General features: G+C 41.2%; 1 protein-coding gene across 1 annotated transcript; it reads left to right on the top strand.

The window, feature by feature from the left end:
• The first annotated feature begins 5,682 nt into the window (after positions 1 to 5,682).
• LOC131475275 (uncharacterized) lies at positions 5,683 to 9,888 on the top strand. The gene has a single exon (XM_058653244.1). It carries the CDS (start codon positions 5,974 to 5,976, stop codon positions 9,886 to 9,888), a length of 3,915 nt encoding a protein of 1,304 aa, XP_058509227.1. The 5' UTR covers positions 5,683 to 5,973.
• Positions 9,889 to 16,428: the final 6,540 nt, after the last annotated feature.

Raw genomic sequence — 16,428 nt, 5'->3', positions numbered from 1 at the left:
CACAATCATGGTTCTTTGTCCATGGTGTACAAAGGCCAATCCCCCTCATGTGGAAGAAAAAGTGGTTGACAATGAATGAAATAACTCTCAATTCATACGAACACACAGGGACAAGGCTCCTCTCCACACGTCAGCATTATTATTTAAACCTCCCGTACTGTCATAAATCCAAATGTCTTTGTCTACTTAATCTGGGATATGAGACACAAGAGACGCTTAAAACGACTGTATACTATGAACAAAACAAAAGTATGGCCATACAGACGTGGGAAGAAATATGCTTGTGGAATTGTTTTGTGTCACATATCTGCATTTAGAAATGAGTCACACACACAGTCAAGCTCGCACGCACTCAATTCGCAAGAAAGGTGTGGGAGAGGGGGGACCAAGGATTGAAATGCAGGAAGTACAGATAAAAAAATAACGACAAGGGAGATGCAGAAATACCCTCCACATCTGAAGATGTTTATGCAGAAAGTGCAAATAAACCCTGATGCAGGGAGATATGAACAGACAGAGATACACAACACAGACACAGCACAGTCTGCAAGATATATTCTGTTGACTTCAGCATCGTCCTCCTCCCTATTACAGCTGAGGCCGCTGAATAAAAGGTGTTTGTGGGTTAATATTACAGTGAAACACACCAGAAGGGTTGGGAAGTGTTCCTGTATTTGTCTTGCTGTGGGCAAATCCAATGGAAATACTAAAGCCAGTTACAACTGTCTGATTCGGCTAAATTAAAAAAAAGAAAGTGCACACATGCACTCATATCATACAGAATGAACAGCAGCTGTGTACGAGGGTTTGACTCAAAATAACCAAGAGCAGATGGTCATGGTAATGTAGAACACAGCTCATCATTTTGTTTGGTCTTTTCATGCGGCTGGCTACAATAAAATAAACGTGTTACATTGTCAACCTCGCTGTGTTTTATGCTATTTTTTATTTTATTTTATTTTATTTTGTTTTATTTTATTTTATTTTATTTTATTTTATTTTATTTAAAAAAAAAAAAAAAAACAGTATGTGTAGCAGACACAGGTAGCTGTTATGGTTCCCCCCCGTTTATGTATGTGAGTGAGTAGTGTGTGTGTGTGTGTGGTGGGCATGGCTGACCTGTATCCTAAGCCCCTCCCAAACACGGCACCTGCAGTTAATCATCTCATCAAGATTCCACTCCTGCTCTACTTAAATACCCAGCTCATCAATTCATTCACTTAACTTGTGGTATAATATATATATATATATATATATATATGTATATATATAGCAAATGTCTTGTGAGTTCAGTGTTTTCTCAGTTTTTATAAATCTATTAGTTCGACCAATGTTTCTCAATCCTGGTCCTCGGGATCGCTGCCCTGCATGTTTTCGATGTGTCCCTGCTCCACACACACCTGATTCAAATGAATGGGTCGTTATCAGGAGGACGAGTGGAGTTTTTTTTCCACGTGTTCCAGGTCTCGTCATTTCCTGTTTGGTCACCACAGCTCACCTGATGTCTCCCTGCCTCTCTACTTGGAAAAATACTGATTTTCTGCCACAACTCATCATGACCAGCCACTGCTTTGCTTCAGCTGCTGTTGATGTTCCAGGAGACTCTCAAATGTGGTCAGTCTGCTTCATCTTTTTTCTCTAGCTTGGGTTTTTTATTCGCTGTCTTTCTAACTGTAATTAGTTATGTCGTGTGTGTGTGTGTGTATAGTCCGTCCAAGCCAATCCAGCCAATATCCAAATGGCGGCCCGTGGGCCACATGTGGCCCAGACGCAACCTCTTAGTGGCTCAGCCAGTGGTCCCACCAGAGACAACGAGGGGAAAACTAGACAAACAAATGTATGCACTTTTGAGTTGCACCTGGGTTAAATATGACAAACTCATTTATTTTTAAAGAGAAACAAATGAGCATTTTAGTTTTTTATGCACTTTGAGGTGTACGAAGGACAGAATGAGCAACATATTTTTATTTCAAGGTGAAAAACTTAACTGCCACTACCTCCAGATTCTGTTCAGTTATTTTATTAATTTTTATGCAATTTTTTTTTATAGGCCTTTCATACATTTGTGCCAGTTTTCATATTTTAAAAGTGTGAAAATGTGGCCCAGCTGAGTTTGTTCTCTATGAGGTCACTATGAGGACTACTGGTCAGTGTCAGATGCCCTAGCTATCTTAAATTACAATAATTATCATATTGCATCCCCCTACCTAGCCCTAAATGCCTAACCCCCTGACATAAACTGAAATCTAACCCTAAAATCAGGTCTTAAGCTACAAGCAGCCCTTTCAAGTGAGAGCGAACATGATGACGAGCCAGAATATCCAAACAAATGTGTGTTTTTTTTTTTTTGGTCCCTATAAATATTCACTTACAAGCACACACACTCTGCACCATATTGTCTATGTATCTACAAAACCACCACCAAGCTTTTGTTGTATGCCTGTGTATCTGCATATGCATGCGAGAGCTGCTCTGCAGACCCACATGACAGACTGCTGAGTCACCACTGTGTGTGTGTGTGTGTGTGTGTGTGGGAGAGAGAGAGGCGTGATTTAAGACCCGCACGTTGGGTGATGATGGACAATGAAGATGTTGAATGGAGTCTCAAGCTGTTTTCCCGTTCCTATAACTTATGAACAGAGGACATGTGTCACTTTTGGCTCTAAAATATTAGAATGTCACATGGCCAACATGAAACAAGTCACATGTGGTGGCTGTAGAGATCTGGCAGGAAGAAATGTAAGGCTGTTAAAGTGCAGCCACTGAAGCAGCATTAAACCGGAAAACCAAGACAGTAAAATGTTGCCGTGGCAGCTGGCAGACGCTGCAGGATTCGCCCTGTAACGCAACTGTATGGATGTACAATTGTGTTTTATCACCTGGCTGCAGTTTGCTCGGTTTCCTCAGGAAACAAAGCACTGTAGGTTCAGATGCTGACTGCAGAGACTTCGTGTAATGCAACGCTCTCTCGCTGACTTTCTGTTTTCTGGAGGCTGTTGAATTTATAACACCAGCTGACACAATTTAGTAGGTGGCAATGGATTAGGCCTTCGTTTTCACTGTATGTAAAGAATACAGTTGCTCCCACAGTATATTAAAAGGATTTTTAAATCGGTGTCTCCCCGCTTCACCTCACCCAGGTGAATTATGTGTATCCGCAGGGAGGAAGGGCGTGAGAGACGGTACACATATTTCACAGCCCAGTCAGATGCATCAGCTTGTTTAGAAACCAGAGCTTTGTGCCAAATTTGGTGGTTTGACTTTTCGTACATGTGGGGTGTAAATGACCTTTAATATGCCACAGTGTATTTTCATAATGTTTCGTTTCCATAGTTATTTATTTTATAAGTAATCTCCTTGAAAGTTTGACTTGTTTTCTTTATTTTACCGTCATTTCCTGTTTTTAGGTTGGTGCTTTTATTTTGATACAGTGTGTAACCGGAAATCAAAAAAAAGACGAATCTGCAGATCTGCAGCGTTTGCACGGCACAAACGAGTCAATTAAAAGTTCAAAAACGCTAAGAAAATGTCTACTAATAATTTCGTTTAGCACCTGGCTGATAAGGGCACAAGGTTTGTCATAATTCTGTTTTAATGTTGTGCTTAATGCTTTATAGTAATGTGATGTCCTTTTATAGTTTTGCATTGTTTTATACCAGGTTATTTTAAGCTAGCAATAACGTTGTTTTGGTGCGATGTAGGATATGTCTGTCAGTCTGAAAGGGACAATTATTTCAGTTTCTTGATTTGTTATGAACATTATAAAGTTGGTAATAATATTTTTGTTTATTCCATAGCTCTTACGGTGTGTTCAAGGTGTGTTCAAGGTGTGTTTCATTGGAGCAACGTTAACATTAATAAACCTATGAACCATCAGTTAAGGAGTTCGACCATCATTCAGCCGGGGACGCTACAGTAAGAGCTTCACCTCATCAGTCCCACCACACTCATGTCCAAGGATGACTGCGGAGAGACTCGATGTGATGGTCTAAGGTTGTGGCACCCACTCATAAAATGAAAGCATCTCTAGACAGTAGCGACTCGGACCAGCAAATGGATATCTGCAAAGACAGCGAAGAGGAGGAGCTTCGCCGCTCTGGTCGCCAGAAGAACCCCACGGAGAAGATGCTTGCATTTCAGAGAGAGGAGGCTCACAAAAAGGAGAAAAGGCTCACTCACTTTTATGAACTATGGAAGACCCAAGCACGTAAGACTAGAGAGCAATTAAAGTCAAACATTCCTGAAAATGAGATTGCAGCTCTTATAGACACACTAGAAGAAGGAATGTCGGATGTTATTCGCATCTATATGGAAATCAGAGATCACCTCACTCCATCCAGTGAGACAAGACGTCGGATTGATGCCTGTGAAGCAGTGACGAGGGACATTGTTAGAATTGCATATGAAAGGATAACAGGCATAGATGGAGAATTTGACAGTGAAGCAGTAAAACAACGACTGTGTGAGCTGCTTAACAGAGACTATGCTCGCTCTATCTATGGATCCACAGCCTCACCTTCAAGTCGACACTCCAGCCAAAACTCTGTGAGCTCCATTGTAACTGCTAAAAGGGCAGATGCGGCGGCAGACTTAGCAGCAAAGGAAGCAGAGTATGAAGGTTTATTGGAGGAGGAAAGACAAAAGGAAAAAATTCAACTCCTAGAGGAAAAGCAGAGAAAAGAACTTGAAACTCAGAAACGTGAGTTGGAAAGACTAAAGGCAGAGAAGGATATAAGAGCTGCCCGAGCTAGGTTGATAGCCTATAACAAAGAAGTAATGCAGGAAGCTAGTGTCCTTTCCACTGATCACAGCATTGGTGAACAACGGTACATGTCCCTACAGCAACCTGTGTCTTCAGCTCCCATCCAGCAGCCTGCATATGTCACAACGACATCATCACCTCCACAGACAGATGTGACCTACCTGGCTCAAGCAGTCCAAGATAGCATAACTCTGAACAGGCTCCCGATGCCAGAACCATCTTTATTCACTGGTGACCCAATCCAGTTTATCGAGTGGAAAGCCTCATTCATATCGCTCATAGACAAAAGGAATATTTCCTCAGCTGACAAACTGCATTATCTGAGAAAGTATGTGGGAGGTCCAGCTCGAAAGACACTCGATGGTATCTTTTATAGAAGTGATGACAATGCTTATAAAGATGCATGGAACCGTCTCAACGGAAGGTATGGTCAGCCCTTCATTATTCAGAGAGCTTTTAGAGAAAAACTGTCAAAGTGGCCAAGGATTCAGCCAAAGGATGCCGAAGGACTGAGAACATTTGCTGATTTCCTACACTCATGTCAAGAAGCCATACCTCATGTTAAAGGGCTTGATATTTTGAATGACTGTGAAGAAAATCAAAAACTGATTCAAAAACTTCCAGATTGGGCAGCATCGCAGTGGAACCGAAAAGTCACACAATCCTTGAAAGACAGGCAGGAGTTTCCTAACTTCCAGGACTTTGTCGGCTTCATGTTAATGGAGGCAGAGATCGCCTGTAATCCTATCACCTCATTCCAAGCCCTCCACTCATCACAGCCCAGTGTAGATAAACATTATCTGAAGGAAAGGAAGTCTAAATCCAGTGTTTTCCATACACAGACAGTTACAGAGGCTGAAACTCCAGAGCAGTTAAAAACAGATTTAAAGCCACCATGCATATTCTGTCAAGACTGTAAACATCGCCTGCACTGCTGTCCTGGGTTCAAAAGAAAATCTCTGGATGAAAGAAGAAAATATGTAAAAGAAAAGAGACTATGCTTTGGTTGTCTGAAGCCAGGACATAACGCAAAAGACTGTCGTCACCGACACTCATGTGACAGCTGCAAAGGAAGACATCCTACACTCCTACATGACGACGGCTACACTAAAACCAAAACCATACCAGTTCCAAATCAGATCAGCGGAGACGAAGCAGCAACCACATTGTCTCTCAGCGTGGAAACAGAGGAACCATCGGCTAACACTTCAATGATCGTGCCAGTGTGGGTTTCCTCCATCAGTAATCCAGGTATGGAAAGGCTTGTTTATGCTCTTCTGGACACTCAGAGTGATACAGTTTTCATTGAACAGGAAGTTAACAACAGCTTACAAACTGAGACACATCCTGTGAGACTGAAGCTAACTACAATGATTGGTAAAGATGCACTAATACACAGTCAAAGGGTCTCAGGTCTCAGAGTGAGAGGTTACTACTCCAACATCCTCATTGATCTCCCTCCTACATACACAAAGGACTGCATACCAGTGAACAGAACACACATTCCTACCTGTGAAACGGCAAGGCACTGGAATCATCTCACCACAATAGCAGATGAAATCCCACCACAGCTAGAATGTGAAGTTGGTCTTTTGATAGGCTACAATTGCTCAAGGGCACTGGCACCACGGCAGGTAATACATGGAGGAGATGGTGAACCCTACGCAGTTCGCACAGACTTAGGATGGAGTATTGTAGGTTGTTCATCACCACACCATGACTCACCAAGCATCACCAACATGTGCCACAGAGTAGTTATAAAAGAGTTTCCTCCAGTGACTCCAGCTGATGCAATCAGAGTTCTGGAGTCTGACTTTAAGGATACCAGTAAGGATGGAAAGGCTGTGTCTCAGGATGACATCCTCTTTCTGAATGTGCTAAAGGAAGGAATTCAGATGAACACCCAAGGTCACTATGAGATGCCACTCCCCTTTAAAGAAAGACCCTACCTCCCTGACAATAAACAACTAGCCGTTGTCCGGCTCAGTCATGTTAAAAGAAAGCTGCTGAGAGGTGAAAAGTACAAGGAACATTATGTGAAGTTCATGAACGAGGTGATTGAAAAGGGTGAGGCAGCGGAAGTATGTGAGCAAGGAAAGAAAGGAGAGAAGTGGTATATTCCCCATCATGGAGTCTATCACTCCAAAAAACCTGACAAACTTCGTGTGGTTTTTGATTGCTCCGCTAAATACAAGGGAACAAGCCTGAATGACCATCTTCTGTCAGGCCCAGACTTACTGAATAGCCTAATCGGTGTACTCATCAGATTCAGACAGCACCATGTAGCACTGATGTGCGATATTGAGAAAATGTTTCATCAGTTCCATGTGTGTGAAGCTGACAGAGACTATTTACGTTTCCTCTGGTGGAAAAATGGCGACCTGCATGCGGACCCACAGGAGTTCCACATGAAGGTTCATCTGTTTGGTGCTGCATCCTCACCAGGATGCGCCAACTATGGACTGAAACAACTTGCTAAAGATCATGAGACCCAATTTCCCCTTGGCTCCGAGTTCATCATGAAAGACTTTTACGTTGATGACGGTGTCACCAGCACGGCAAGCGTAGATGAAGCTATTCAGCTTGCGAAGGAAGCTCAGGAGCTCTGTTCTATGGGTGGGTTGAGGCTGCATAAGTTTGTGTGCAACAACAGATCAGTACTGGATAGTATTCCGTCACCGGAGCATGCTACTGAAGTGAAGGCTCCAAACCTGGCCTTCAACGATTCAACACTTGAGAGGGCCTTAGGTATCCACTGGCACATTGAATCGGATACTTTCAGATTTCGTGTCTGCCTTAAAGACCAGCCAGCAACACGACGTGGCATACTATCAACAGTAGCCTCCCTCTATGATCCACTGGGCTTTGTTGCCCCTTTTCTGCTCACCGGGAAAAAGGTGCTTCAGGAAATGTGCAGGCACGGCACAAGCTGGGATGACCCCCTCCCCAGTGAACTGCAACCAGTATGGGAGCGCTGGAAGAATGATCTTGCAAATTTGGAGGAAATCACCATACCGCGCTGCTATGTGCCCGTCGGCTTTGGAAAAGTCATGAAAAAAGAGCTACATCACTTTTCCGATGCAAGCACATATGGTTATGGCCAGTGTTCTTACTTGAGATATGTAAATGAAGATGAAGGTGTTCACTGTGCTCTGGTTATGGGAAAGTCCAGAGTAGCTCCTATTAAAGTCACGACTATCCCCAGGCTGGAGCTGACAGCTGCTGTTGTGTCGGTCGCAGCAAGCAACACCCTAAAGGAGGAGCTTGGTTTGGCAGATATTGATGAATACTTCTGGACTGACTCCAAAGTGGTCTTGGGGTACATCAATAACGAGGCACGTCGTTTCCATACATTCGTATCAAACCGAGTACAGAAAATACACCTCAGCACAGCACCCCAGCAGTGGAGATACGTCTCTACCAACAATAACCCAGCAGATCTTGCCTCTAGAGGTTCAAATGCAAGTGAGATTCTCACATCAAGGTGGCTCTCAGGACCTCACTTCCTATGGGAGAAGGAGATTCCCCCAGCTGTAGATGTCGTCACTGAAGTACAGATTGGAGATCCTGAAGTCAAAAGGACTCAGACACTACACACATGGACATCTGAACAAGTGAGTCTTTCTGATCGCTTGTCAAGGTTTTCTACGTGGTCAAGAGCAACTCAAGCCATTGCTCGTCTCATCCGTCGTGCTAGGGGTGATAAATCAACAGATCACAGCACTGTACAGGAACGAGAGGACGCATGGTGCATCATCATAAAGGACCTTCAGACACAAGTATACCCAGAAGAGACAAAGTTGCTCAGTAAGACTACTCAAGTTTCTTCTCAGAGCAAACTGCATCAGTTAGATGCCTTTCTGGATCAAGATGGACTCCTCAAGGTGGGAGGAAGGTTAAAAAATGCATCCCTCCCTTCTTCAGTAAAGCATCCAGTGATCATACCAAAGGATCATCCCATCACCAAGATGATAATTGCACATTGTCACGAAAATGTTCGACATCAAGGAAAATGTATGACCATCAATGAGGTCAGATCAAATGGATACTGGATCCCAGGAATCAATAGAGCAGTGGCAGCTCACCTGCATCAATGTGTTACATGTCGGAAACTCAGGAGAGTCACAGAAGAACAACGGATGGCAGATCTGCCTTCAGAGCGTGTAGACCCATCACCACCCTTCACATACTGTGGAATGGATTGCTTCGGTCCGTTCCTCACAAAACACGGACGCAAAGTGCAAAAGCGATACGGCCTCCTTTTCACCTGCCTGTGCTGTCGAGCTATCCACATTGAAATGTTAGACGACATGTCAACAGATGCCTTCATTAACGGACTCCGTTGTTTCATTGCCATAAGAGGAGCAGTTCGCCAGTTAAAATCTGATCAAGGATCTAATTTCATTGGGGCTAAAAACGAGCTAAATGAGGCTCTTAGGCAAGTGGATACAAATCGTCTGACCACATTTTTGGCTGACAGGCAGTGTGATTTCAGCATGAACGCCCCTCATTCAAGCCATGTGGGAGGTGTATGGGAGAGGCAAATTAGAACAGTGAAGAATGTTCTTCGTTCCACTCTCTCGCTCTCACCAGGCAGGCTGGATGATTCCTCGCTGCGGACATTTTTCTATGAGGCCATGGCTATAGTGAACAGTCGTCCTCTGACAGTCGACAATCTAAGTGATCCAAAGAGTCCAGAGCCACTAACACCCAATCACCTGCTCACTATGAAATCTATCACAGCCTTACCACCTCCTGGCAGATTCATAAGAGAGGACATGTATGCTCGTAAGAGGTGGCGTCACGTTCAATATCTCTCAGAGCAATTCTGGAGTCGCTGGAGAAAGGAGTACCTCTTTAATATTGCTACTAGACAGCGCTGGCATACTCCTAGAAGAAACCTCAAGGTCGGCGATATTGTCATGGAGAAGGCAGATGATCTGCCACGGAATGAGTGGAAGTTGGCCAAAGTTATAGAAACAGTGACTGATACAGATGGACTTGTGAGAAAGGTAAAGATTCGTGTTGGAGATCAAAAGATGGGAAAGGAGGGACATCGTTCTGGCAAGCCATCCATCGTCGAACGTCCTGTGCAGAAGCTGATCCTGCTTTTAGAGACTGTTTAACCACCCTCTTCACTCCACAGATATATCCTTTACAGTTTGAAGAGTTTTTCACGGGCATTATCATTGACTAAAGTTTTAAGGGTCAAAGGTCAGATTGAGTCATAAAATTATTCATGCTTTGTACCCCATATTGTTTTGAAAAGCACTCATAATTTGGTGGGAGTGTAAATGACCTTTAATATGCCACAGTGTATTTTCATAATGTTTCGTTTCCATAGTTATTTATTTTATAAGTAATCTCCTTGAAAGTTTGACTTGTTTTCTTTATTTTACCGTCATTTCCTGTTTTTAGGTTGGTGCTTTTATTTTGATACAGTGTGTAACCGGAAATCAAAAAAAAGACGAATCTGCAGATCTGCAGCGTTTGCACGGCACAAACGAGTCAATTAAAAGTTCAAAAACGCTAAGAAAATGTCTACTAATAATTTCGTTTAGCACCTGGCTGATAAGGGCACAAGGTTTGTCATAATTCTGTTTTAATGTTGTGCTTAATGCTTTATAGTAATGTGATGTCCTTTTATAGTTTTGCATTGTTTTATACCAGGTTATTTTAAGCTAGCAATAACGTTGTTTTGGTGCGATGTAGGATATGTCTGTCAGTCTGAAAGGGACAATTATTTCAGTTTCTTGATTTGTTATGAACATTATAAAGTTGGTAATAATATTTTTGTTTATTCCATAGCTCTTACGGTGTGTTCAAGGTGTGTTCAAGGTGTGTTTCATTGGAGCAACGTTAACATTAATAAACCTATGAACCATCAGTTAAGGAGTTCGACCATCATTCAGCCGGGGACGCTACATGGGGTGTTTTATTTGCTATATGAAAGTTAAATTCCCTCACTGTGTTAAAATAATATTACTAAATGAGTCATTTGTGATTTGAAAAACAGGAATTTATTCAATAATTCATTTACATTTATTGGATTTTATGCTCTGTCAGTGGAAAGTGTTGAATATTTTCTAAGGTCATTGAAGGTGAACTGAATTACATTTCTACTGCAAAATGTGTTCCCGTTTAGAGAAAAATAGACGTTGAAGCACCGCACATATGAGCGGACGCCAGTGTGATTGACAGCTGGTATTGAAGGAGCCAGGTCTCATTTTCATTTGTGAAACCACTTATTTCTTATGCCTGAGGCGGACACCGACCCTGGGGTCGTGCTGGGTTATTTGAGGTCACCTGTCATTTTTACTCAGGTGTTGCCGGTTGAAAGGGGCAGTTTTCTACTGTGCTCGTGTTTTAAGTTTCTTTTGATTTGTTTAATGGAAATGGAAAAATAAGCCGACATTGGAAGAAAATAAATCACTGATATCATTTCAAACACTAAGGAAGAATCTTGTCGGGATTTATACCCGAGTGCACGTAAAAACAATACCTAGCAGCAAACAGTCAGCAGCGCCAAAGTACAGCACTGAGTCACTACAGGTGTTATCCAATAGGTGCCTGTTTGCAGTTGATTAGATGGATTTATTGTCAAAAACACACACGCACCATCAATTAAAACCATCATAAAAACATAAAAGCTTCAGGATGAAAGCCTGATGATGGTGATGACAGTTCAAATTCACTTTCCTGAGCTTATGTCTCACTGGCAGTGTGTACAGTGAGTGAGCCACACCAGACTTCAGATCTGCACACAAGTTCAGGGTTAACCGATAGATTTCAAGAGGCACTTGTGTTTGTTTTGTGTTATTCAAACTGCGGTGTAAGATGATATTTCAATCCCCAGTCTCACAAAAGCGATGATACACAGGCTGTATAGATTGCCAACCAGGGAGACAAAGACAAGAGAGATTTGGATCTGTTGAGGCAGAGCAGCAGGTAAAAGAAATAAAAGATCTTACACACACACACACGCACACATGCACACCTTTGCCTTTTACAGTTGAGGACACTGACACACCTACAGTCATGCATTCCCTGGCCCCTCAGCACTAAATGCCGAACCCCAACCATAATCACAAAACCTGATTGTGCCCATGAGAAAGCCATTTTAATACTGTAGTTTGTAAGAATTTGTGTAAATGATTTTCATTTTAGCAGAAATTGAAGATCAATTATTAAGGATACCACCTTCTTGTGTCTGTTCACAAACTCGAGTATGATATTATTACAGTCTGACACAGTCATTTTAGACCGTTTATGAACTATGAAGACCTAATTCTGCAAATGTGTAACAAATACTGTTATAATAAACGGCCCGAACATGACTTTTATTTACGTGTTTACAGTTGTATTACATTTTTATCTGTCCAATATGCGATCCAGTGATTTTAACAACAGAAACTGTCAATGTCATGTACGCACTGCAGCTTTAATTGAAACAAAAAAAGAAAAGAATATTCAAAACAATCTCCTTATCACCTCAGAAAGACATGCACGCACAGATACACAAACACATCAGTCTGAACCACTCCCTCCTCTGGCATGCAACAGATTGTTGGAGTGACATTTAATTAATCCTGTCAGCAAAGGTTAGAGAAACAAAGAAGAGAAGGGAGGGAGTTGAATTAAAGACCTAAACAGTGGATGTGACTCTTTAAGATGATCTATTTGCCAGGTGAAAACAATTAATCCCACGGAAGCACACGAGCTCCGCTTCACTCTGCCGACACTGAACTCAAACTTAATCAAACACGAATATTTGGCCCAATTTTATGCTCCTTGTGAATTTTCTTTGCTTCAAGGTTGCTATAGATGTTTGCTGTAAATCCAGATGGTGGAAGTAAATGTGTTTCCCCTCCCTTTCTTTTATCTCGAGCCCTTCTGTAAGGTATTCAACCCCTGCAGAGAGACACAGGAGACGACTTGTTTTATAGGTGTGATTGGAACGAGCTGTTCCAAGAATAAAAGGTTGTACACGGAGAATAAATGAGGATCATCTCCACATCCTCAACAGGGAGTCCTATATGCATACAGCTGAGATGCAGGGGAATTATGCAAGACAACCTTCTTTTTTTTTTCTTTTTTCTAGAAGGATCTTAGGCTCAGGAGAGTTATAAGATGGGTTTTTAGATAAAAAATAATACTGTATGCGCAGAGTAAGACAAGGTGATTGATTTGCTTATCAGGGCCTGAGCTATCCGTCTTTCAAAAGTCATCGTCCAGACGCTCGTCCACTGGAGTTTTACAGTTCACTGCATTTTCACCCTCTCGTTCATTCATTCATTCATTCAGAGCACAATATTATCTTAGAGCTGCATCAGAGGGTATTTGAACCTTGTTGGCGAGACAAAATGAATGGTACAGCAGCATTATTGTGACAGTTGTTTCCTCTGTGATAGATTGCGTCTTTGTGTGGATGAGACATCTAAATATTCAGCTGCCGTCCGTGGTGAAAATCAGACTTTTACAGGCTGCTGCCATCAGAGGGACAAGTGTGCTGGAGGTGGCAGCTGCCGTAGAGGACAGGACAACAAAAGGTCAGAGATTACTTGGATCACTTATTGTAATTGATAGTAAAACTGGCAGCGTCGAGGTGACCTTCACTGCGACTCGTCTTTGATGCCGTCTGGAGTCAGAGACAACGAGCACAGAGTGACGATGATGGGACACACAGCGATGATCTGTGGCTGCTTCCTGTCTGACAACTGCTCAGGGCCACGACATATCACACACACACACACACTTATACACAGCATTTCCATTTCAATTTCCATTGCTATACTGGTCTATATTGCCACCTTCTGGCCATCAATTGATGTGAACTCCGACACGAGTAAAGAACCTTACAGAGGCAAAATAAAACAGATTGAGACAGAAAATAAGAGAAAGAACTGGAGAGTAACAACAAATGTAAACCGGCAACATCAGCAAGCATCAGGATTACAAGATGAGAATTAAAACTGGATTAAAAACTTTAGTCATAATTAAGGACGTGATGTTGGATAGCTTTGGATAAAGCTCTATCATGTTTAAGGGACTGATGAGAGCAGTTCAGAACAGAAGTCACCTAATAGCTTAATATGGGGTTTTGAAATCTCAAATATATTGAGGAGCTAAACAATTCAGTTTTTTTTTTTTATTAACTGGTGAAAAGTCTGGCAGCAGCATTCTGAACCATTTGTCACCTGGAGATGGTGGAGTTTGACAATCTCTCACGAAAGCAGTTACAATAATCCAAGTTGAAGGGGTTGAGTTCATGGATGATAGTTTCAAAGTCTTTACTAGATAAATATGGTGTCACGTTTGCTTTTATAATCTCTAACCCCTTTACAAAACCAGGAACCTGTTTGACAAAAGTAAGAGAGGAGTCAAAAAAGGAATACCAAGATTTCTACTGTGGCGTAAGGGGAGACCAAGTGTGTTTACCACCTGTAACTAATGTAATCTAGTACATAAGAAGCCTTTATAAATATCTGATCATCAGAACTGAACTATATAGTGCAGACTTTTATATTTGTACTATAGTACACCAAAGTAAATGGTATAAAGGTGGCGAGAGTGATTTCAGTCTCAGCCTATGTTGCCCTCTAGTGGAGGAACAGGGGAGCTGCACTATATGATGTTGACCCCCTGGAGTAAATCTAAGATGACCTCTCTGTCCATCAGTAGCTGTGAAGTACAGACCTAAGTTGTTCAGTAACTTCCGATAAGTGGACCTAACCTTTAGTTACGTGTCTGAAGATTTACAATATTAGAAATGCAACAAATGGTCTGGGTTACGCATCCGACACTGGTCGTGAAGTTCAGTTAATGACTGTTAATGAATTAATCGGGAAAACACTGGATGTAAGGTTGGTTTGAGCATTTCTGAAAGTGCTGAGAAGGAAGTTTTAAGGAACATGATTCACTCAGAATGTCCAGTGAAGAGCAGATACAAAGACAGTTGTTGAGGAGAGGGAGCCGCTGTAGAGGCTGCAGTATCTCATTATGACTATGGTGAGCAGAAAAGCATCTCATCTCCTAATGATGACGACAGCTAAAGACCATGTGGAATTTCTCTTCTATTATCTTTTTAGTCTAACAGAGCAGTGGCCCGTTATGTCTAATTAAAGGATGATCATTCACTCTTCATGATACAGTAGACTGTATTGATTATTGGTGTATTTATGTCTCACTTTTTGCAATTCTCTGCCTCTTTTAAGTCATCTTAGAATCTCTATTATACTACTACTACTATGGCATGCTCCATAGTAAACAATCATAATGTAATTAAGCCACATTCAGTATGTATTAATTGAAATGGTCAAAGAAAGTGACACATGTGATTTATGTATGGATTTATTAATTGGGTTTTTTTGAAAAATGAAGGACTTACAATAAAATAAAAGGTGATCATATACAGTATATATACTGTATATACCTGGTGGTCAACAGTCAGTTTAACAAGTGTATAACTGAATATAGTTTCTCAACCCTTAAATCCAGTTAAACGTCTCTCCAAAAAACGTCACAGATCACACACTTGATGATACACAGGTCACATTTCATTTTTTATATAGAGAATTTGTGTGTTTATGTTTAAGGAATTCATTTTCTTTTGTCTTTTTTTGGGGTATTTGCTATCTTGGGCATTGACTAAGGCACTTTCTAGAGAAACTACTTTCCCTTTTTTTTTTTTTACTCAAAGTAAAAACAAGCTGCAAACATAAATGTCATTTACAGAATATTTTTTTCACACAAATCCATCAAACTATTGTCAGTTTATATCATCACATAAAACAGCAAAGCTATAAATGAAACATTGTTCCCCTATCTCCCCCTTTTCCTATGTCAGTATGGATATGATAACAAGACATGGCATATTCCAATTATTAGAGAACATCATTGGCTTCTCAGCTTTTGTCACTCATTTATAAAATGTCTGGACATTTGTGTTTCAAACAAATGGGATTAGACAGGATTACAGCCAAGAAGAAGCCAGTGGACGGCAACATTTTAACAGTATTGTACCGCAACTTAACAGTGGCATTGACATAATGGATTTTGCATGTTTTTAAGTCAATTTCAATCATAAACAATTACAATAAAATAATATAAAAGAGGCGGCTCTTTGACAAAGTCAGTTAACATATGGATATAATCCAAATGTGTTTAACTCCTGCTAGAGGAGTAATATTTGAGGATTCAAGCAAAGAGAGAGACCCCTTACTCCAGATTACTGCAATCACACAAAAAACAGAAAAAAATGTTTGCATAGGTTCATTCCTCGCCCTTATGAAATGTGCTTTACACATTAAACAGTGCCCTGATAACTCTGCTGAGGCTACAGTAATGATAGAAGGTCAGTCACAGTTATCACACAGATATGTCAAATCAAGATAAAGGCAAAAAAAAAAAAAAAAAATCGGCACTGCAGTGAAAATGAAATTTTACAGATGTTGACTCAGGTCAACTTCAAGTACATCATAGTCTGTTATGGGGACTGTATGAAAATAATTAGGGAGGGAGAAGGGCGTGGTTATGGGGGTAGTGCATTTTGCTGAAAGGATGCTTTTTTTATCAAATTAAAAATGGTTATAAAATGTTGCCACATACTAACTTCATGTATCTTCACACAATCAGCCAGAATGTTACTGTACATTAATATACACATA

The sequence above is a fragment of the Solea solea genome, chromosome 16 (assembly GCF_958295425.1).
Source record: "Solea solea chromosome 16, fSolSol10.1, whole genome shotgun sequence".
NCBI lineage: Eukaryota > Metazoa > Chordata > Actinopteri > Pleuronectiformes > Soleidae > Solea > Solea solea.
This window is presented reverse-complemented; position numbering and strand designations above follow the sequence as displayed.